The sequence below is a fragment of the Neocloeon triangulifer genome, unplaced genomic scaffold (genome assembly GCF_031216515.1).
Source record: "Neocloeon triangulifer isolate White Clay Creek 2 clone unplaced genomic scaffold, ASM3121651v1 ptg000012l, whole genome shotgun sequence".
Classification (NCBI taxonomy): domain Eukaryota; kingdom Metazoa; phylum Arthropoda; class Insecta; order Ephemeroptera; family Baetidae; genus Neocloeon; species Neocloeon triangulifer.
This window is the reverse complement of record NW_026775554.1, coordinates 3,862,524-3,883,248: the sequence shown is the minus strand read 5'-3', so window position 1 is coordinate 3,883,248 and position 20,725 is coordinate 3,862,524. Positions and strand designations below refer to the sequence as shown.

Genomic DNA, 20,725 nt, shown 5'->3' with positions numbered 1-20,725 from the left:
AAGCACTCGTGAATTTCACGTTTTTGCAGCCCTTTGGGAAAAAATTCCGTTTGGTGCGAAAATCTGAAGAAAAATGAAATAAGTGAGGATGTCTTGGTTGCCAAATTTTGGTGGATTTGCCGAGAGGCGGCGCGAATCAGGCCATAACAACGAGCGGCTGGCATAGGTCTTGCGCCATCGATCGCCCTGCAGTACCCCAGCAGCAGGGGTGAGCGAGGGTGCGATGGCAACGCCGCCGCGCGCACTTGGCATGCGCCCGCGAGGACACAAGGACTCTCGCTCCATTCTTATCGAGCAGTCAATTCGTTGTTTTGTGCTCGGAGCTGGCTACGGAAAATGAAGCTGCCCTACTCGTGATATGTCGATCTCAGCACAAGGCGTCGTCGAACGGGCCAGCGCCGAACTCACCAAGCGCATCAATGGCCTGGGCCTCCGCACCTCCACCTCCTCCGCCTCCGGGGGGCCGCAGTCCCCCAGCAAAGGCACCAGCGTCATGGAACGGGTGACCAACGTATTCTGCGGCAACTCCTCGTCCTCGTCGGCCAATGGACTCGGGGCCAACGGTGGTCACCGCGGTCCTGGGGGCTACCTGCCCCCGCCTCCTGACAAACCCTCCAGGTACATAAGCTTTTTTCTAAATTATTTATTTCTATGGAAAATGTTTTTTTTTTAATAATTTTTATTTGAATATTTTTTTTCGGTTTTGAATTTTATCCAGTCCGTATTGATGTATTCAGCGCGGAACAAAAGCGATCCATGTTTAAAATATGAGCATGGGCCGTCGGACCGTCAGACGAACTCTTTGTACTCTTGGTCGAATGGATATGTTTGCCCCTCGAGGGGTAGTCATACAGGCACGGCATGTTCTGTTTGCTAAAACGTAGCTCAACAACTTTAAATTCTAATTAAATGACCCTGGAGAATGGTGTAATGTTATATGCATGTCGACGATTTTCAGCACGGAACGCGCTACAGCAAGTGCTCATTGCATTACAATTTGAATTTGATCGCTCGATCAAACTACAATTAATTTTGTTTATTCCGTCCAGCCAATGATAGCATAAGTAAATGGCATATTAAAAATTATTTTATTATTGTCGATCACAATAAAATATTAGAAGAGTATGCAGACGTAGCAATCTTTTTCTAAAAGGCTTTTTAAATAAAACTGAATTCTTAAAAAATATTTAATATACATAGTCTTTTAAAAAGAATTAAAAATGGAAAGGCTGGAAAAAAAATAAAGGATAATTATAAAATGTATTGAATCTAATATTAAAGATAAAAATATTTAAACCATTAAAACATAAAAATTATTGTTTATTTAAAATAAAATGTTTTCAAATATTTTCAAAACAATTAGTCAAACAATTTTATAAAAAAAATATATTTTGTTATTTTGTTGGATGAAAATACACCAAATCTTATTAAATATTACAATAATTTGATATTTTCAGAAGTTTTCCATTGTTTGTTCGCTAATTAGATGTTATCTTTTTTCTTTCGTTGTACATTTTAGATCAAACGTTTGATGTTTACAATCGCTTGCAGGTTCCTGCCTCTGCGCTCCACGTCTGCAGTGGGCAAAGCACACGCGGCTCTGCGCGCCCCCAGACCGCAGCCGCCTCCGCGGGCGCCGCCGTTGGTGGCGCCGCCGCCTCCGCCGCCGCGCGTCTGGCAGAGTTGGACCGAGCTGATGATGGACGAGCGCTTCCTGGCCAGGTTCTTTCACGTCTACTTCGCGCCCGGCGACCGACGGGCATTGCCGCAGGTATGCAACCAGGCACGAGGCGCCGCCGAGCGGGATGCATAAGCGCACTTGAATAGGTGGGAGAGGGATGCGAGAAAGCATGGGGGGTTGCATCCTTCTGAAATTGGTTTCTCTCCCCCCGCACGCGTGCACGAGGGGTGCAGTGTTTAGATATTTTTAATGAGGGGTTAGTCATCAGCTGTGTGATGGATTTTGCACGGCGCGAGGGGTTTGTGTGCACTCAGCACTTTCGGAAGCGCTTCTTTTGGATTAGTATATGGATGGAATATAGAGGCCTCATCCATATGTTTTTGCGGCTCCAAGCACTTTTTAATGCGATCTGTGAAGAATGCGGGGTGGTTTAAAATTTGCTCGTTTTGCTGGATTTTCTACTGGGGTTGTAGTTTTTAATTATTTGCAGATATTGAATAGCAATTTATCGCAATACATAAAATATAAATTAATTTATACTTGTTGAGAATTTCAAACCCAAAGAAACCACTCGAAACGGGAAATAATTAATTTAGTACTTGTACCTAATCGCCCTGACTTGGAATTGCGTTCTCGCCTCTCGGAACGTAATTCCAAGTCAGGGCGATTATTCACAAGTACTAATTTAATTTGTACTTTTAAAATGTTCAATATTTAATGAGGGCGATCCAAACGCATAACCCATCATTTGAATAGCATTTAGGGATTTAATGAGCGTGGGCAAGATAAAACTTTCATGTTAATATTATTATTGACATTTAACACTTTTAATTATTAAAAATAAATATCATATCTTTTAATAGTATATATATATATATATAATTAATACTGAATATTTATTAATATTTTTTTTTTACATTTTAACACAATTTATTTTTATGTAACGATTTACTGAAATTTTAATCATATTTGCCAATTTATTTATTATCAATAAACTCTATTATTATTTTTAACAATTTTTTATTTGGTATTGCTGGCAATGCAAGTCACAAATCTGTTGTTGATGGCCAAAGTCGGCTCTCTCACTGTTACTAGAATGGAATTTTGCTATATTAGTTGGTTATCGGTATTTTTAATTTATTACATTCAAAACAAATAAATTTGGCAGATAACATTTTTTAGGCTGAATAAAATTGTAAAATGTTATTCAACATTTTGGCGTCTTCAGCAGAATGTAAAACAACTTTATTCGCTTTATTTATCGATCTGTACTCTTTATAAAGTGCTGTTGCATGAAAAATAGTTTGGCACAGTCAGTTTGTGTCTTCTTTATGTAAATATTAAGAATTATTCAATAATTTCCAAAAATGTCCGAAAATGCATTTTCTATTCTTAATAATGGAAACAAAAGCAGCATAAAAATTTATTAAATTCATTAAATCTACACCTTTAAAACTATTATAAAAATTTCTATCCAACATAATTATGACGAATTTATAAAAAAAAGTACACAAATTGTTCATCCAAATATTTCTGTATAATACAATAATTAATGAATAATCAAATTTGTTGGATTTTTCACTAGAACCCATTTAAGAAAATGAGACAATTTATGCCAAATATTACACTGTTTGTATCGAAAAGGGCAAATTTTTACTTAAGCCCTTTTTCCACTTGGACTATTCCAATTCTCTTCACGTTCCCATGAGAGAAGCCAGATCCTCGTTCTCGCCTTTTTTCTTGCGTCGGCTGAACGTTTTGCCGCAAAAATGTAATTAGCAAAATACATATATACTTGCTCGGAGTAGAAGGGTTGGTGTGCGCGGGTGCATGTGAGCGCGGCGAGAACGTGCAAAAGCATTCACTCCGCCTAAACAATAAAAATTGCGAAGCCTTTTCACGATGACACACAGCCCGGCTCGCTGCTCGCGTCAATCATTTAGTTTTTTCCGTTTAATGCATTTGAAAGGCCGGCTCGCGGGGTGTGTAATGGAGATGAGAGCAGAACTTTTGACGCTCGTCTCTTTCGTCAGACACACACGGACCCACCGTGAAACGATTAAACTTTAACAAAATCCCTTTCTCTTCTGTACTTTTTGTGCTTTGAATTTGCACTCGCTATCTTTGCTTCTCGCACAAAGGAGACCCGGGGCCCGAGTAGGCAAAGCAAACTTTGGCGTTTCGGAAAAGAAAAAGGAGGGCGAAAGGGGCTCGACGAGCCAGAAGAATGTTACTCGCTGAAAAGCTCCGCTCGGAAGGTCGAAATTAAGAAATCAAAAGCAGGGCTTTTTGCTCGAGTTTCTCGTTTCTTCGAGACTTCTTTGTGCAAGTTGCAGTATATGAATTTTTGCCTCATGAAATAGCAGGCACGGAGGCAAACTTGAGTGGGCAACGCGAAAGTTGTAAATAGCACAATAAGCTACTAGACGTTCATATTTGCTTTGACGTGACGTGTAAATATCAAGTGCCATAAATACACGTTTCGAATAGCAAGATATAAAACTTCTTCCTCAAAAATGAAAATTTTTGCACTACTTTGTGTTAAAAATTATTGAAAGCTAGGTTCATGCCAAGAGGAGTTATCATTTTTCATATTATAAAAATGACTTACGCTTCAAAAATAATATTGAAATTTGAAAAAAAAAAAAAACTATAAATTCTCCAATATTTTCCATCCATATGAAAATGAAACATCATTAACAAAAATATTTAATTAAAAAATTAAGAAAAAATTGCTGGTGGGCCAGTGATGTGCTCAAAATAACGCAATTATTATTCTCTAAATATAAAAATAGTCAAACGATGTGATTAAAAAATTCTATTCAATAGTAATATAAATTTTATTGGTATTTATATTTATTTTAATATAATATCTTTCAATTCTATTTAAATTAATAATTACTCTTGAACAAAGATATATACATACATACCTAAAAATTTGCAATGAATGAGATTCATGATAAATTTTAATTATGATTCATAATTATGAAATAATGGAACGATCAATGGCATAATATGAAAAAAAAATTGCAGCAGAATTGGCAGAAATAATATCATGCCTGTAACAACCAAATTCATCCAAATGATGATAAAAATGAATAATTCATTATGAAATTATAACTTTTTCGTCAAGTGCGAATTAAAAATTTCGCATTATAAATTAATACGAATTTATTACATATATATTTATTATCAACAAAATTTTAAATTACTAGACAACGCTTTACAACTTTTTGAAATTTTTCTTTCGCCGCAAACTTCCTAGAATTCCATTGCCAGGGAGTGGACTCGCTCTCTCGACCCAGTCCTAGGCTAGAGGGTGGGTCTGCTAGTGGGTGCAACGCCCCCGGGACATGCAACCCGGTCGGCTCAATTAAGCCGCTTTGCTTTTTCTGATTGTGTGCTGGCGTGACCGCGCGCCGCTTGTGTTCACAGGTGTGCTCGCTGTGGCGGGACGTGCTTTACTCGTCACCGCGATTCTGGACCGGCCTCATCATGGTGGCGCGTTGCCGCGAGCTAAGGGCGGCCACCCCCGAGTCGCGGCGCCGCTTCTACAACAGCGTCCACATCCGCGGCATGGACACCGTCGCCCTCACCGGTGCCGCCTCCGACGACGACGTCCTTGAGCTGGTCAGGCACCTCTCGGCGCCGGCCGCGCGCAGGATCCACTCTCTTTCGCTCAGGTGCTGCGCAGTCACAGACAGAGGGCTTGAGTCTCTCTTAGCCCATATGCAGGTAAACCTACAAACAATAAATATTTATTATATTTATCATATATTTTACTAATTTTAAATATTTATTTAATAATTTCTTTCACTATTTTAAGTATAATAATTAATAATATACGCAAAATTTACTATTTATTTATTTTTATTTATAATTTTAAGATTCATGAAGTGCAAAGGGGAGTGTATTTCTTTAAAACTACAAAATCGTTTAGCTTGCCACTCTTTCAATAAATATACAAATTCATTGCCCAGCAGATCAAATTCATATTGTTTCTAAGTATCGCGTAGGAATGCGTGGAACCCAAGATGAATGATGAGATGGATCCTAATAATAGATCAAATATTAAATAATTAAAAATATATTCAAATATCTTTAGGTGAATAACTTTAATTTGAAAATTAAATTTAAAAACGATTAAAAAAGTTAATACATCATCAAAAGGTTGAATACATCGATACAGGTTTACTTTAAATAAAATAAATCGGAATGATCAGTTAAGTTAATCTCTATATAATATCTGATTATGAACTTGGCATGATATCTCTTTTATCATCTAAAATCATAGTTTTAATAATTAAATGTTAAATACCATCGAGTTTTTCGTATTAACTCTATAATTAAAACTAAAAGCTAGCAAAACAAATAACAATCGTTTTGTGCAAAACTAGCGTTGAATTTTCTCGTTGCGCTATTAATCTCTGAAATTGTAAATTATTTTTTATAACTACATAAGTAGCATTGAAATAAAAACATTATTGCGAGAGAAAAATTGATACCTGATTGGTCTTAACAGACAACAATTTTTAAGATTTGAAGGGGCTTGGTAGCCACCATGGCCGTTCTCTTTTTTAAATTTACTTCAAAAAATAAGCTCAGCTATTCCATTGTTATTTTCGTGAGTAATTAATGAACACGTTTTTCCCCTTGAATGCAGGGTCTATTCCAATTGTCGTTGAGCGGGTGCAACGAAGTGACCGAGGCAGGACTTTGGGCGTGCCTGTCGCCACGGATCGTCTCTTTGGGCATCTCCGACTGCATCAACATCGCCGACGAGGCCGTCGGCGCCGTAGCCCAGTTGCTGCCGTCGCTCTACGAGTTCTCCCTGCAGGCCTACCACGTGACTGACGCCGCCCTGGGCTACTTCAGCCCCAAGCAGAGCGCCACCCTCTCCATACTCCGGCTGCAATCGTGCTGGGAACTCACAAACCACGGCGTTGTAAATATTGGTGAGAAAATGGTTTATTTACTTTTAAATTTAATTCCATTTGGCCTTGATATACAGCATGATTTCAATAAGCACCGGCAGGTTCTCCTCCCCTGTGCGATCGATTTTGAATATATTCACAATCGTAAAGTGCAAGAGCTCGTAAAATTTACTGACACCTCTATGAGCGCGTGGTGTGTTCTCTGTGGAGGATCGGCATAGAAACGGTGGCTAAAGCGCACATCTCCTCCTGTATGTGTCTTTGAACTACTGCGGGAACGTGCCTTCTCCTCTTTTGATGAATCACAATGTGGGCTCAACTAGCAGCTTGATAGGGAAAATTAATATTGAGTTACGCCTGGCTGGGTGCAAAAGAGCTTTTGCAAGGCTGGCTATTCAGGGCGCGCCGCTCAAAGCACTCGGGCCGGTGGCATGAGCTGCTCCTCACGGGGACAAATTATTATTTTACGTGAAGGTCCGCTACATGGATTATTCAGGATCATTTTTCAATCTGCTCGCAGTTCATTCAATTAATTAACCTTCTGTGAATTTGCTAATGATACTACTTTTGAGCCCATTAACATTTTCTTCTAAATGTTCCAATATTTTCAAAATAAAAATATATATTTGAGATTTTAAAAAGACGTGGAATAGTGGACACTGAAATAAAAAGCCTTTAAACAAAATATTCCATTCAGATGAAATTTCACTCACGATCATAAAACAAAATCAATATGTACTATTGAAACATAAAATTCTCATTTAATTTAATAATTATGTTAGAATTTAAGATACCAAATTGACATATTTACGCAGGTGTTAACTTCTATTAAAAATATTTTTATGTCCACCACAAACTCCATTGCACAAAATTTATTTGCAATGCATTTCAAACTCTGCTGATTGACCTGAGCCTCCTTTTAGAGTCAACTGCTGGACAATTAAATGTATTACAACTCCACACACAGCTATTTCAACGGCCCAGCTGTCGTTCTGGCTCGAGATCAAGTTGCGTGGTTAACCCCTCAGCTATAAACAATCAATTACTCGGAGGACGAGAGACGTTCCTCCGAGTCATTTGCTGCGCTCACAATCAATTAAAATGTTTATCAGCGACAACAAACGCGCTTCATTAATTACACTCAAGCGAGACGCAAAATCAATTGGCTCCAATTTGTTAAATAAATTGGGACGACTCGATCGTCTTTCACAGACTGCAGAATGTTGGGGGAAAAAACTTGTTTGTCGCGAGACGCTTATTTTTCGCGTATTAGATTTCGCTCTGCGATTATCGATTGGCAAGGTGCGGGTCGCCGCGAAATTTCCGTTTGTCGCTTTTGATTCTGTTCGTCGAGCGTGAAAAGGGCGAAATTGAGGAGACGGGCGCTTTTTCCTGCTTGTGTGCCCTGGGCCTATTTCAGTCTCAATTATGATGCCGGCTGAATTGATAATCGATAAGCAGCATTCTCGGTCACATAAAGCCTCTGGTCCTGTCTCTCTTTGTGGCGGCCACCAACAAAAGGTCCTTTAATGAGATATATATGTATGGATATACGTAGAGTTTATTTAAGGCATGCTTTGGCAAGTGCGGTATCGCTTCATCCGACTAGCTGCCGGCTTTGCGGGCGTGTTTTTTCGACGGTGCGGCCGCGCAGCTCTTTTGTGTGCTTCCATATCGCATTTGCGCAAGCAATTTACATTGCGAGAGATTACACGCGGCCGTTTCCCATCGAAATCCGCGAACAAAAACCTTGTTACTGTTTGTATTTTAGATGCAAATCCTTGGACTAATTTTTCTTGTTTATTTAGAGATCTGATAAAATTTGTATTATGATTCATTTTCTGATGAAAATCTGCTTTAGTAACAAGTTGAACCGAGATTCAAATTTATGTTTCTTTTTAAAAATCTTATTTTAATCTTAATCATGTGATAATTTAATCTTCAACAACTCTCCTCAATTGAATAATTAACATCAATAAAAATTAAACAGTTTAAAATGCAAAAACATTTAATGACTTGTATTATATTTTATACTTGTTAATTATTTTATTATAATAAAAAAATGTACACAGAATGGACATACACAAAATTGAACTAGCATAATAGATCACAATGAAGGCTCTACTTAAAATCTTAATTATAATTTTATATTTTATTTATTTTAAAATTAACTTAATTTATTAAATCTTGCGCTATAAAATAGCCAAATATTTTTTATTATGAAGTTAAAAAAAGTTTTTTAATTTTTTTTCTTAATTAAATAATTTAATTATTAAGATTTGTATCATTTAATAAAAGGAATTATCTAAAATTTAATATTATTCAAATTGAAAGAAGAAATAATTAAATAATTTAATTTAAACTTAAAAATTTATTAATCCAGACCCATTTTATATTTGTTTCAGTTCACTCTCTACCGAATTTGACCGTCTTGAGTCTCAGCGGTTGCAGCAAAATCACAGACGACGGTGTCGAACTTGTGGCGGAAAACTTGCCAAAACTGCGAAGCCTCGACATTTCCTGGTGTCCACGAATCACAGACGCCGCCCTCGAGTACATTGCCTGTGACCTTACGCAGCTTGAGGAGCTCACCCTCGACAGGTAAGTGAAAATGCGGCTGCACATTATTTGGTATCATTTTTATCTCCGACAACCCCCTGCTGGATGTCTTTTTTATTTTCCGCAAAGAAAGAGAGATAAAGGAAGGATTTTACTGTGAGCTTGGTGCACGCAGACAATTTTTTATGGAGCATTTTCCGTCTTGAAGCCCTACTTGCGGTGATTTTTTCCAAGCTTATTTTTTTCCTGCAGTGCGCTCCCATAGTGAAGAAACTTTTTAACTGCTGAATGTGGTAGTTGATTAAGTCGGAATCCTTACTTACTTGATGAAAAAATTTAAGAGGATTCTCAAAAGCTTAATATAAATAAGGAAGCTTTCTTTTTCAAATTTTGCCACTTTTGTGTGCGTTGCAATAGAAAGTTAATTTAAATGCAAACCTATCCTAACAAAGTACAAAGTTCAGAGTCAACTTTGTCACGTCAGGAAGCACCGATGGCTGGGAGGGGGGTGTGAAGCGCAAAGAGGTCAAGGGTGTCTTACATAATCGCCGAAAGGCTCGAGCACCACTAGTCGACTTTGGTTCCCTCTTATTTCCCGACTTGATGTTGGCTCTTCTTCTTATTCCGCTCCACCAGTGATGAATCAAATCTGTCACTCACTCACGGTCGGCGCTTCCGGCGCTGCAAATTGACCCCCTCCGTCTCTCCTCACCTTGACCCTGCAGCTCGATTGATTGCCAACCCCGAAACGCCGCCACCGTCTGGGGGGTGATTTCGACCACTTTTTGCTCATCTTCGCGGCGCCCCAGGTGCGCGCCTCGGTGTACACGCGCGCGTAACACATTGCCATGGCAACTCATCACTTAAATTGGAGCCGCGCGGCAGGTGCTTTTGTTTCCCCCTGAATGCTCGAGCGCCGCTTTTCCACTTCTGCGAGACGCGCTCCGTGTTTATTTTTGGGTTGAATCAAAGGAAAACGACGCTGCGTGACAAAAGAACACAAACGACTAACTTGTGCGCTTTTTGTTCGCCGCTCGGCCAAAATTGGCGAATAGTTGCACGTGTGTGCGTATTTGTTCCGTAGAGAAAAAGAATTTCCGGGAAATTTATTTCGTCTGCTTCATTAGTTGCTTCCGAGAATCAAGAAAATATAATAAAAGGAGATTGGTTGTGCTGAAAATAGACGAGAATATCGGGTTTTCAGTAAGAGGCTCATCACTTCAAACAATAGCCCAACATTCATGATCATGAAAAAATCATTCTTTTTTTTTTAATTTCAAAGCAAAATGTTCGTCAAATCGAATGAAATGTAAAATCAGTCTGTAGTGTTGTTGCAGTTTTACTTCTTGTTTATAATTTCATTAAAAATTTTTTCAGTAAGTTTTTCTTCGTAAATTTCACTCATCGCAAGAAAATTATTTGTATAAATTTCAAAAATTACTTTCTACAAAAAAAAAATTAATAATATTTTTTTTAAACTCCAGTTAAAAATCTTTTAAAGGACTTAAATGTGAAATAAACCTAAAACAACCTGTCATTTTTTAACCAGATTAACTGTTCATACATGTTTTTCCGGGTTTTGTTTGACACACGTGTGTTGTATTCGGCTTTTAACACACAGAATTTTCACCCTTGCCATTTGGGCATCAGTCGGAGTCAGGTATCACCGCCGCGGGTTGTTATGTATGCGTGCAATAAAAGCGAGGGCTGCTGCTCTCAGACTGCAAACACACACTCATGTAACACTCTATTAAACGCCAACGCCAGAGTGTCGCGCAGGAGACCAGTGTGCTTTGTTTCAGCCGAGAGCCGCGCTTTTGCATAAGAGGCGGTGCGGATAATAAAAACGCGTGTGGGTGTTAAATCGAGGGAATTAAGTTTTAGCCTTAAAAGGTGGCAGATTTCGTTATATAGCGGCGTCGGATCTTATTTATTCGCAAATTTAGAAGCGCTCGAGCTGGGGCATAACTTGATTATACGCCTTCTCCTCAGGAGTGCTGCTTTTTCAACGTTCTCAAACAAAATGCGATTATACCCTTAAAGCCGAGCAGCCTGAAGACTGTTACAAACAATTCAGATACACAATATTTGCATATTCATGAAATTCAAGTAGAGATGATACGAATATGAAAAGATGCTTTTTCCAAATAAAATAAACTCTTTCCTTTTCATCAGTAAAGAATTTTTTCCTTCTTTGCTTTCAGGTGTGTTCACATAACGGACATAGGCGTGGGCTACATCAGCACGATGCTCTCCCTCAATGCCCTTTACTTGCGCTGGTGTTCGCAAGTTAGGGACTTTGGACTTCAGCATCTGTGCGGAATGAGAAATCTCCAAACACTTTCACTAGCTGGTAATTCACTTTCAAATTTAACCAAAACCCGCAAATTAAATTCAAATATTTATTCAATTTAAAAAAAAATATTCTTCTTCAACTTCTAAATGAAATAAGAAATCATTCATTTTTTTTATTAATTTTAAACCAAAGTCAAGGTTTAATATTCTGAAATAATCTCTCAGTTTCTCTAACATAAAAAATTTAAAAATAAAATTCATATTCCAGGCTGCCCGCTGTTGACCTCGAGTGGCCTGTCCAGTTTGATCCAATTGCGGCATCTGCGGGAACTTGAGCTGACCAACTGTCCCGGCGCTTCGCAGGAGCTGTTTGACTATTTACGGGAACATCTGCCCCGCTGCCTGGTTATCGAGTGAGCGTCTGTGCGAGCACGCATCAAGTACAATCAAGCAGAGACATTTGCATCATAAGGAATAGTGTCGTTGTGATAAATATCCTCTTTTCTGATTTCCTCTCTAGTCCCTCTGGTGGTGATTGATTTTTTAATGTGCAGACACTCGCATGTGAGAGACAAAAGGAACTATCGAATCAATTAACATAACACAACTAGCTATCAGTTGGTGCCTACAAATACATTTACTATATTTAGAGGGGGTGCCTGCACATCAAAGATAGCGGCTGCTGAAATGCAACACGTTCGTGTCTCGATTAGAACAATAATGTAAATACTGACATGTTGAATTATCGGTCTCACTCACTCACAAAAATCACCTCACATGTGTACACACTCTCACTCAGCTTTGGTACTCTTTGCATCATGTACCTGACTGCCTCAGCAAAATTTACAATTTTCTCATTTTCGCCTCTCTCTTTGCAGCTGAGACTTGAATAAATACTTCTTGCAAGGCCCCTTTTTTTCGAATAAAAAAGTGAAACGACTTGAGATTTAATTATATACTCATGCGTGATTATAACACAATTATGCATTATTAACATTCAAAACAGGCCTTGAGCAATAAATGATTGAGGAAAGTGAAAATTGTTCCACCGTCATTTCCTGTTTTTGCTAACGCAGCTCAAAAACGTGTAACATACTTAAATAGCGTACTGGTTTTGTGTTTCATTTCCCAATAAATAAAAACTATATATTTCAAAATGCATATTTCCCACGAATTTTATTGAAATTTTCACTGTACAAAAAAAATGAATTAATTTTTTCCGCGTCAAATTTCTGGCCCATTTGCCACAAGAATAACAAAAATTGAATTTCAGGGAGGCAGACCAAAATTTTCAGGGGCTAGAAGTGCATTTTGACCATAATATTCAATAAAGTATAAGTTTTAATATCTTACAAAAATTTACATACTAACTAAGGTCAAACATCTTCCTCGTCATCTTCTGCTTCCTCCCCCATTTCAGCATCTTCCTCCTCTTCACCTTCCTCAGTTTCCTGATTCCACCATGATGGAAGACCAAGACCAGACTCGCTTATTTTGCCCTAAATTTAATTGAAATTTTAAATAATTTAATTTTAAGTTTAAAATTGTCACTTACAATAATTCTGAATGGGGTGTCCTTACTTGTGTCCAGAATGGCACCTCCGGTTTGGTCAGCAGGCTTAGGGGTTGTGTCGTTGAACTCCAGGTCAACCACCTTAAATCTTATGTCATCACCTGGAAGTTTTTCGTTTTCAGTATGAATTCCATATATAGAAGGAAAAATTATTTTCACTGCAGTACAAACCTTTTTCAACAACCATTTCAACAGGGTCCGACTCCTGGTCAACTTTGTACATCCAGATCCAAGTGCTCTGCACTTCATTGAATTTTGACGGACACTGCATGTGCATTGGAGGAATCAAAATGTCATCAAAAAAGGTGAGTGAGACTGAAAATTGAATCGAAGCAATATAAGTAAAAAATTGCAATTTATTTTAATAATTTTATTGAATTAATACCATGGATGCCTTCGTTGTCGCACAGCTTCACTTTTCCCTCGATCGTCTCTTCCTTGGAAGGGCAGAAGACGACATACCGGAAAGTGACCTTCATGTGAGCAGATCCATCACCAGGAATAATGTGCGAGTCGCCGATGTGCGTGATGTCGTACAGGCAAATGCAAAGACCCACGTTGATCACAACTTTGTTTGCCAGTTTCTTGTCCAGCTCGTTTGAGATCGACTCGTTCCGAGATTTTCCAAAAAGATTCGGAGTGATTTTGACCACCATTCGGAAAGTTCGTAAGAAAAACATCTTGGCGAGCTAGGGACACAAAACTGGAGCGAAAAATTGCAAATTTACAGACGGGACCATCACAACCACATATGAACCACAACCATGCCGCCTGCCGCCCTCTGATTTTGTTTTTGTTTGGCTCGCCAGCTGGAGCGATCGTCATTTGTTTCCGTTCGCGCCACAGCCAAAATATTCGCAGCTTATTTTCCATTTTTTTATTTCTTGCCATTTTTCGATAGACCTATGAGACTGGAAAAATGTTCTTGAGTTGAATTCCACTGTTGAAGTTTTTTCATTATTTTTTTAATGCTATTCCCACTTGTCAGGCTGTCATGATCAAGAATTTTCTTTAAAAAATGTCCGACTCACAACTCGACACTCCAGGAACAACCAGCAGAAAGGTTTCAATTTTATTTTATATTATTAATTTCGTCCATTAATATTTTATTTATCTTTCAGCGCCTTTTCAATGATGCGTTTCCCGCAAGCCAAAGTTCTGCATTTCACGCACCTTCGCAGTATATAGTGAACTTCCCAGCGAAATTTGAAAAACTCTTGCAAGAAGTTGCTTTCCAACAAGATGATTTGCTTGAGTCTGCAAAGAGGAATAAATCTCGGGCAACGGTTTTTGTTGCCAAGCAGCTTATATCTGACAAAAAATTTTCCAAGATTGCGCTCGGAAAACTCGTCAGGAATTACGTAAGGGCAGAAATAATTTTGTATAACGAAAATATAAATTATTTTTCAGTCACTTCCCTTAGAATTCCTTTGGATGTTGCAATGCGCAGAAATACTCCACTTCAGTCTCTACGTTCCTGCGTAATTGATTTTGTTATTATTTAAATTTGTTTATTTATTTTAAATACAACCACACAGTCAATCGGATGAAAGTTTGCGATCACTCGGAAATCGCTTGGCTACTTTTCTGAGCCAGTCGCAGGACAATCCACAGTTCAGCTCCATATCTGGAATTTCGATTGACCTCATGACAAGCTGCATCATGCTGGTCCACGGCCCAGACCCACCGCCAAATCTCAACCCAGTTCGAAAGGCCTGCAGGACTTTGTTGACCCACGCTTTGAAAGAATGTCACTTTCCTCTTGATGAAAATGATAACGGTATTTATTTACACAATCAAATGATCTTTTGGTTGGCAGCACTGCTTCGGTAAGGAAAACACTGGTTTAGGAGGGTCGTGTGTCTAATTTCGCCTTTTTTCCCTGAGTTGAAGGCCATGGCATCTGCACATGTGCCGTGGAGGTCACCACAAGGGTACGCTGCCCAGCCACCCATAAATTGTGGCCCTTCTTACGGACATACAGAAAATAGAGCAAAATTCCATCATCCAGCATGGCCCGAAGGAACTCCACCCACCCCCGGACAGGAGATGGCGCCAAACCCTCTGCAAAATGGAAACAATGGACCAGTTCTCAACTCAGGAGGTTTTGGACAGACTTACGCAGGAGGTCCGGCTCCTCCGGGAGCTGTAGTAACGTTGGAGGAAATCATTCAGCGTGTTTTCCAGCATGTCACGCTGCAATTCTCAAATCAGCTCAAAATTCAGAATGACCAACTTGGCGAAATGTTCAGTAAAACAGTATCTTTGATGCAGGAGGAATTCGAAAAGGAACGTTTGTCCTGGAAGGAGAGAGATGAGAAGCACGAGGCTAAGCTGAGGGAGCTTGAGCGGAAGGTCCTTTTCTACGAGAAGAATGCAGAAAATGAGTCGAGCGGTACAGATAACAGACGGAGGCAATTTCACGGCAGGTATCAGAGAGGTTATTATCCACCAATTGCTCCTCTGACAAAGGCTGATGACACACCCTGCGTGAACCAATACATCGATCGCTCTGCCCAACTCGATGAGGCCCTGAAGAATGATGAGTCGCTCGCAGTGGAGGGAGCCAAGGTCAAGTTTGTTGAACATCAAGGGGTCAGTCTACTGGATGCCAAGCAAGAGATAAAGGCACACGCCATAGCCTCTGATCTCTGGACCAGCATGGGGGCTGCACAAGAGGTTACGGCGGCGGTGGGCAAACCGAAAGCTGAGCCGGGAAAGACTGAAATAGGCGGAATCATCAGAGAGAAGACTGAAAAGTACGGTACTGTGTTTCACGTGGTAACTAAAATGAGGTCCCCCCACAAGTTGCACAAAGCACCTGAGCCTTTCCTAAAGGGAGTGAAGACTGCATTTGCTAAGCTGGCCCAAGTCATTCGAGAGGAAGAGATTGATGAGATTGCAATGACCTACATGTGCAGTGGCATGGACAGGCTGCATCGCCTCTGGGTCTTGGACACTCTGTACGAAGAACTTCGAGATGTCCCTGTCACTGTTCATCTGTACAACAAGTATGTCTCCAAACGCTGGGGAAACTGTGGGAATTTGTTCAACCCAAAGGAGGCCGGAGAGGAAGAAGAAGAGACTGGAGGGAAGCCGGATGACGGAGAGCAGCTAAATGATGCCCCTAATTCGCAGACTGTTGCACCCAGGGAGAGAAGCAAGCGCAACTGTGGTGCTCGTGAGAAACTTTCTTTATAGATTTCCCTTGTCGAAACAGCGACGTGAGTAACTTAAAATTAGGGCTTTGGAATTGTGAAGGGCTTACGAAAGCATATGAATCTCCGATTGCAACAGAACTGCAAAATTATGATATTCTTCTTTTCACGGAAACATTTTTAAAGAAACCACTTCACATTCCTGGTTTTTATTCAAGGCAAGTTTTAGCTTCACAAAAGGAGGCAGGGCGACCGATGAGGGGAATTTCCGTGTATTTTAATTCTAGGTTAGGAAATTTACTAAATGTGAAATATTTGGAAAACTTCATAATTCTAAATTTTGATGACATTACAGTAGTAACATGCTATTTAAATCCGAAGATACGTTCTACAACAGTGACTAATGAACTTCTCTCAATCCTTAAATATGTTGAAAATTTTGAAAATTTCATTTTGGCTGGAGACTTTAATTGCCGACTGGATACTAAAAACAGAAAAATTGACTCGCTGCTTGATTTTGCTGAGGAAAACAGTCTGACAATAGTAAATGAATATCCATATAAAAGTACCTACGACTGTAGTAATGGTCATAGTGTGGTTGATTTAATCTTCAAAGGGCCAAAAATTTACACCGAAAATTTTAAAATTTGCCCAACCATAAGAAAACATAATTTTATTTCAATAGAATTTAATTTCACAAAACAAAAGAACAGAAATGGGGACATGTCTTTGAATAAGAAAAATTTTAAATTAGATGAAAACATACTTAAAGAGCTTATTGAGACTAAATATAAAAATATTCTAAGAACAAACCTGGAAAAGGGGGACGTTGAAGAGTTTTATAAAAATATGATAAATATTATGAAAGAGGCCGACATTCCTCGTAGGCAAACTGAACGGATTAGTCAACCGTGGTTTGATTCTGAATGCTACGAATTAAAACAGAAATTGAACGAATGGAGAGAGTGCTTGGAAGTGGCTGAAAGTTTAAATGTAACTAGTATAATCAAGATTCTATTACCGCACTATACCGCAATAAAAAGAAATTACAAAAATGTGTGTGAAATGAAGAAGAACGCTTTTGTGCAAATGAAGGAGTTGGACATTTTAAAAGAGGCGGAGCAGAATAAGTGCTATAAAATTCTCAAGTTGAGCAAAAGTTTTTACAATACAAACAATATAATGATGGATGAATGGGAGTGCAATTTTGAAAAAATTTTCAACGAGAAAAAATTGAGTGAAAATGAATCGTTAAATCTGAAAGAGATGATAGTAGATTACAGAAATGATATAAATTTTTCACCTATTATGGAAGAAGAAGTTTTGTTAGCATTAAAGAAAATGAAAAACGGGAAATCCCCTGGACCTGACAAAGTGAAGAATGAAAATATTAAACTACTTGTTGAATCCTTACTCCCCGAAATAACGCAATTTTTCACCAAATGCTTGGAGCTAGGAACATGTCCAGAGGAATGGAGGCAGTCAAATCTAAAACTCTTGTATAAGGGAAAAGGGGACGCGGAAAATACAAATTCATATAGAGGAATATGTATTAGTTCGGCTTTTTACAATCTGTTAGATCGTGTACTGCATGCACGTATCTACTCATCTTTGATTCACGAGATTCCAGGCAATCAATATGGTTTTGTGAAAGGAAAATCCACTTTACAGGCAATTAAGTCCTTAGTTAATAACATTCAAGAGACAGTTTATAAGAAGAAATCACCCTTATATGCCTTATTTTTGGATGTAAGTAAAGCTTTTGACTCAATAGATAGGGCGTTTATTTTTAAGAAGTTAATAGAAAGCAAGAAGCTAACGTTCACGGAGTTAAATTATTTAGCTCACAACTTAGACTTAAATTTCTTGAGAATAGTAGATGGAGTAACAGTATCAAAACTTATTACACAATCAAATGGGGTAAGACAGGGGGGATGCACGTCCCCATTTCTGTTCAATTACTCTTTAGCTGATATAAATAATATTCTACGAGATTTGCCAAACGTGAAAGCCATTTATTATGCAGATGATATTGTTTTAACCTCAGAAAAATTAAGTGACTTGAAAATTGCTTTAGCCAGAATGAAAGAATTTTTGTTAAAACGCAGTTTGAAACTTAACTTGGAAAAGTGCAAATTCATGAAATTTAGAAATAAGGGTCTAGGAAAATATGCATTAAGTGACCGCCTAGATTTAGGTGGAATTGAAATAGAGAGAGTTGCTGAGTTTACATATTTAGGAGTTACTTTTCAACCATCAGGAATCTCTTTTGGAAAGCACATTGAAAAAAGAACAAGAGCTGCATTGCTGGCCACTTATAATATACGAGAACTAAAACAATTATCCATTGAAACAGCACACAAGCTATTTGATCTAAAAATTTCCCCAATTGCGTCCTACGGCATTGAAGAAATATGGCCTTTCCTAACAAAGACTGATTTTGAAAATCTTGAAAAAGTCAAAACAAGATATTTAAAAAGAGTTTTAGGACTGTCCAAGTATATTAGATCTAGATTTGTGTATGAATTAGTTGACACTGATCTCTTTGTATCGGACTTACAGGTAAAATATTCTCTAACTGAAACTGAAGCATTCCAGAAATTTTGTGTGTCTAAATATTTAAACAAACTTGAGATATGTGATGAGTTCTACGAGACAGAAACTATGAAGAATAAAAATTGGCAATGTGCAATGTTCAGTGATCGCCAAGTGTTTACGAGATTTGCCTGTCACGGGTACCACTATTTATTTTGTAAGAATAAAAATTTTCATTCTCAAGCGACAATAGATTGTGAATGCAAGCACTGCGGTAAGAAATGTTCACAATATCATATTCTTGAATGTAATGAACGAAAACTAAGCCTAAGAGAGGCTGCAAAAATCAAAATTAACTAATTTTGTACTTTGTAATAATTATCGAAACAAGCTTAATTGTAAAATTAATTTTAGGAAGACAAATTAGCTTTAGACACCCGTTGTACACCTAGTTGTGTTCAATAAATACTCTATCTAAATGATCTTTACATGTAAATTTATTTTCTCTGCAGCTCCTTGGTGGTTGTCTCAGCTTGTGGACAAGATTCCCAACCAAATTTTCCACGGCTTCGCGGAAAGCCTTCTCGAAATCAAACTGACGTCTGCCCCCATCAGCTCGTACCGAGCTCTCGTCGAACAGGCAGAGTGGAAGGAGGGACTTGCAAGTTTCAGAATTGTATTGTTTGTAATTTTATATTTATTATATTAATTCAAAAATTTTCCATGCAGTTGCTTGATTCACTTGGCTCTTCCGCTGAAGCCCTGAACGTCCTGGTCAAAGTCATTAATAATGCCCACGAAGTCAATTGGAAAACTTTGCTTATTTGCGTCTCGACATACGTGCGCCTGTTTCCAGATGGAGACAAAAAACTATCAGGTATGCAATACTTTTATTACTTAAAATTAAATCACTGATTTATTCTAAATTTCAAACAGACTTGATCTCTACTTGGCTGTCCGAGTCTTTGGCTGGCGAAGACCGAGAAACTTTGCTGCTAGCATTTCTCGTTTCTCGACAGTTGAGCCACACAATCCCATCTTCTCCCTACGCGTCGTGGTTCAGGAAAACGTTCAACCATCAAAACACCCCTTGCAAATCCAACCATCAGTTCAAGTTCCTGCTTGACTTTTTGAGCTACCTTGTCCAGTATGATTCACTTGTGTACTTGAAAACTCATTACGATCTGGTAAAAATAATAACCCGTCACTTTTTGTATTTAATCTAAAAAAATCAATTATACAGCCACCCTATGTACCAAACAACATGAAGTCATTGCTCCAGGACTATCAGAAAGTTGCTTATACCAGAATGCAAGACTTGAGGGATACTAGTGAAAATTTAGGCATTTTCCCTCCTGATCGAAAATTGAAGTCAATTGTACGGTTCTTATTTTCAAGTTTTTGAAATTTACAAGTTTCAAATTTTTAGGATGAACAAGTTGAGTATGATTTGGACAAGGCCATTGAATACTACGAGACAAACAAGAAAGTTCATGACCTCATCTTCAAGACCTCTATTTGTAGAAAGAAGTACTTTGAGACCAATTTCCTTCCAGCCCTACTGAAGCCTAGGTTAATACTTTCTTTTTGCTATATCCATGAGAATGCTCAAATGTTTTCATTACAGAGCTGGAATCAAGCCAAATGATGCCCAAACGCGCCTAGTGGACAACATGTTGAAAGCGAATAAGATAAGTAAAACTCAATTCGAAGCGTTTCATGCGTTGTGTATTCAGAAGATGTGAGAGGCTTTGTTAATATTTTCTCAGATATTCCTTTATTGAAGAACTTTATAAATCAGAGTTTATATATATTTGGAAAATGAGGATGCTTAATAAAACAGCATTCGTTTTCAATACATGCGGTTTCCACCTGAATTTTTTTAATTTTGTGAATGAAACACGTATTTATACAGCACGACTGCTAGGCCTTCTTGGAAACACGGCGGCCCTAACCGGCGGCACTTTTTTATAAATAACAAAATCTATAA

At 38.4% G+C, this 20,725-nt stretch overlaps 4 protein-coding genes across 9 annotated transcripts; 3 read left to right on the top strand and 1 right to left on the bottom strand.

Moving 5' to 3' along the window:
* Window positions 1–273: 273 nt before the first annotated feature.
* On the top strand, window positions 274–12,624 carry LOC132198050 (F-box/LRR-repeat protein 16). Its single transcript, XM_059621787.1, has 7 exons — window positions 274–618; window positions 1,552–1,771; window positions 5,117–5,416; window positions 6,345–6,636; window positions 9,021–9,216; window positions 11,379–11,527; window positions 11,738–12,624. Exons 1-7 carry the CDS (start codon window positions 359–361, stop codon window positions 11,884–11,886), a joined length of 1,566 nt encoding a protein of 521 aa, XP_059477770.1. The 5' UTR covers window positions 274–358; the 3' UTR covers window positions 11,887–12,624.
* On the bottom strand, window positions 12,619–16,919 carry LOC132198052 (DNA-directed RNA polymerase III subunit RPC8). 6 transcript variants are annotated; one of them, XM_059621794.1, is made up of 8 exons: window positions 15,164–16,919; window positions 14,730–15,106; window positions 14,574–14,669; window positions 13,789–14,519; window positions 13,428–13,745; window positions 13,214–13,357; window positions 13,025–13,143; window positions 12,619–12,968 (listed from the first exon to the last, which is right to left on the bottom strand). In XM_059621794.1, the coding sequence occupies exons 5-8, from the start codon at window positions 13,720–13,722 to the stop codon at window positions 12,846–12,848; spliced, it is 681 nt and encodes a 226-aa protein (XP_059477777.1). In that variant the 5' UTR covers window positions 13,723–13,745; window positions 13,789–14,519; window positions 14,574–14,669; window positions 14,730–15,106; window positions 15,164–16,919; the 3' UTR covers window positions 12,619–12,845. The 6 variants fall into 6 exon arrangements, with proteins under 6 accessions (XP_059477777.1, XP_059477773.1, XP_059477774.1 ...); XM_059621790.1 differs by having other exon boundaries at window positions 13,428–13,953; window positions 14,074–14,519; window positions 15,164–16,912; XM_059621791.1 differs by having other exon boundaries at window positions 13,428–13,953; window positions 14,216–14,519; window positions 15,164–16,912.
* On the top strand, window positions 13,863–14,875 carry LOC132198054 (uncharacterized). Its single transcript, XM_059621795.1, has 4 exons — window positions 13,863–14,105; window positions 14,164–14,403; window positions 14,453–14,523; window positions 14,581–14,875. The coding sequence occupies exons 1-4, from the start codon at window positions 14,061–14,063 to the stop codon at window positions 14,873–14,875; spliced, it is 651 nt and encodes a 216-aa protein (XP_059477778.1). The 5' UTR covers window positions 13,863–14,060.
* On the top strand, window positions 14,936–20,681 carry LOC132198049 (uncharacterized). Its single transcript, XM_059621786.1, has 7 exons — window positions 14,936–16,223; window positions 19,248–19,411; window positions 19,465–19,612; window positions 19,672–19,922; window positions 19,979–20,113; window positions 20,165–20,307; window positions 20,363–20,681. The coding sequence occupies exons 1-7, from the start codon at window positions 14,939–14,941 to the stop codon at window positions 20,478–20,480; spliced, it is 2,244 nt and encodes a 747-aa protein (XP_059477769.1). The 5' UTR covers window positions 14,936–14,938; the 3' UTR covers window positions 20,481–20,681.
* Window positions 20,682–20,725: the final 44 nt, after the last annotated feature.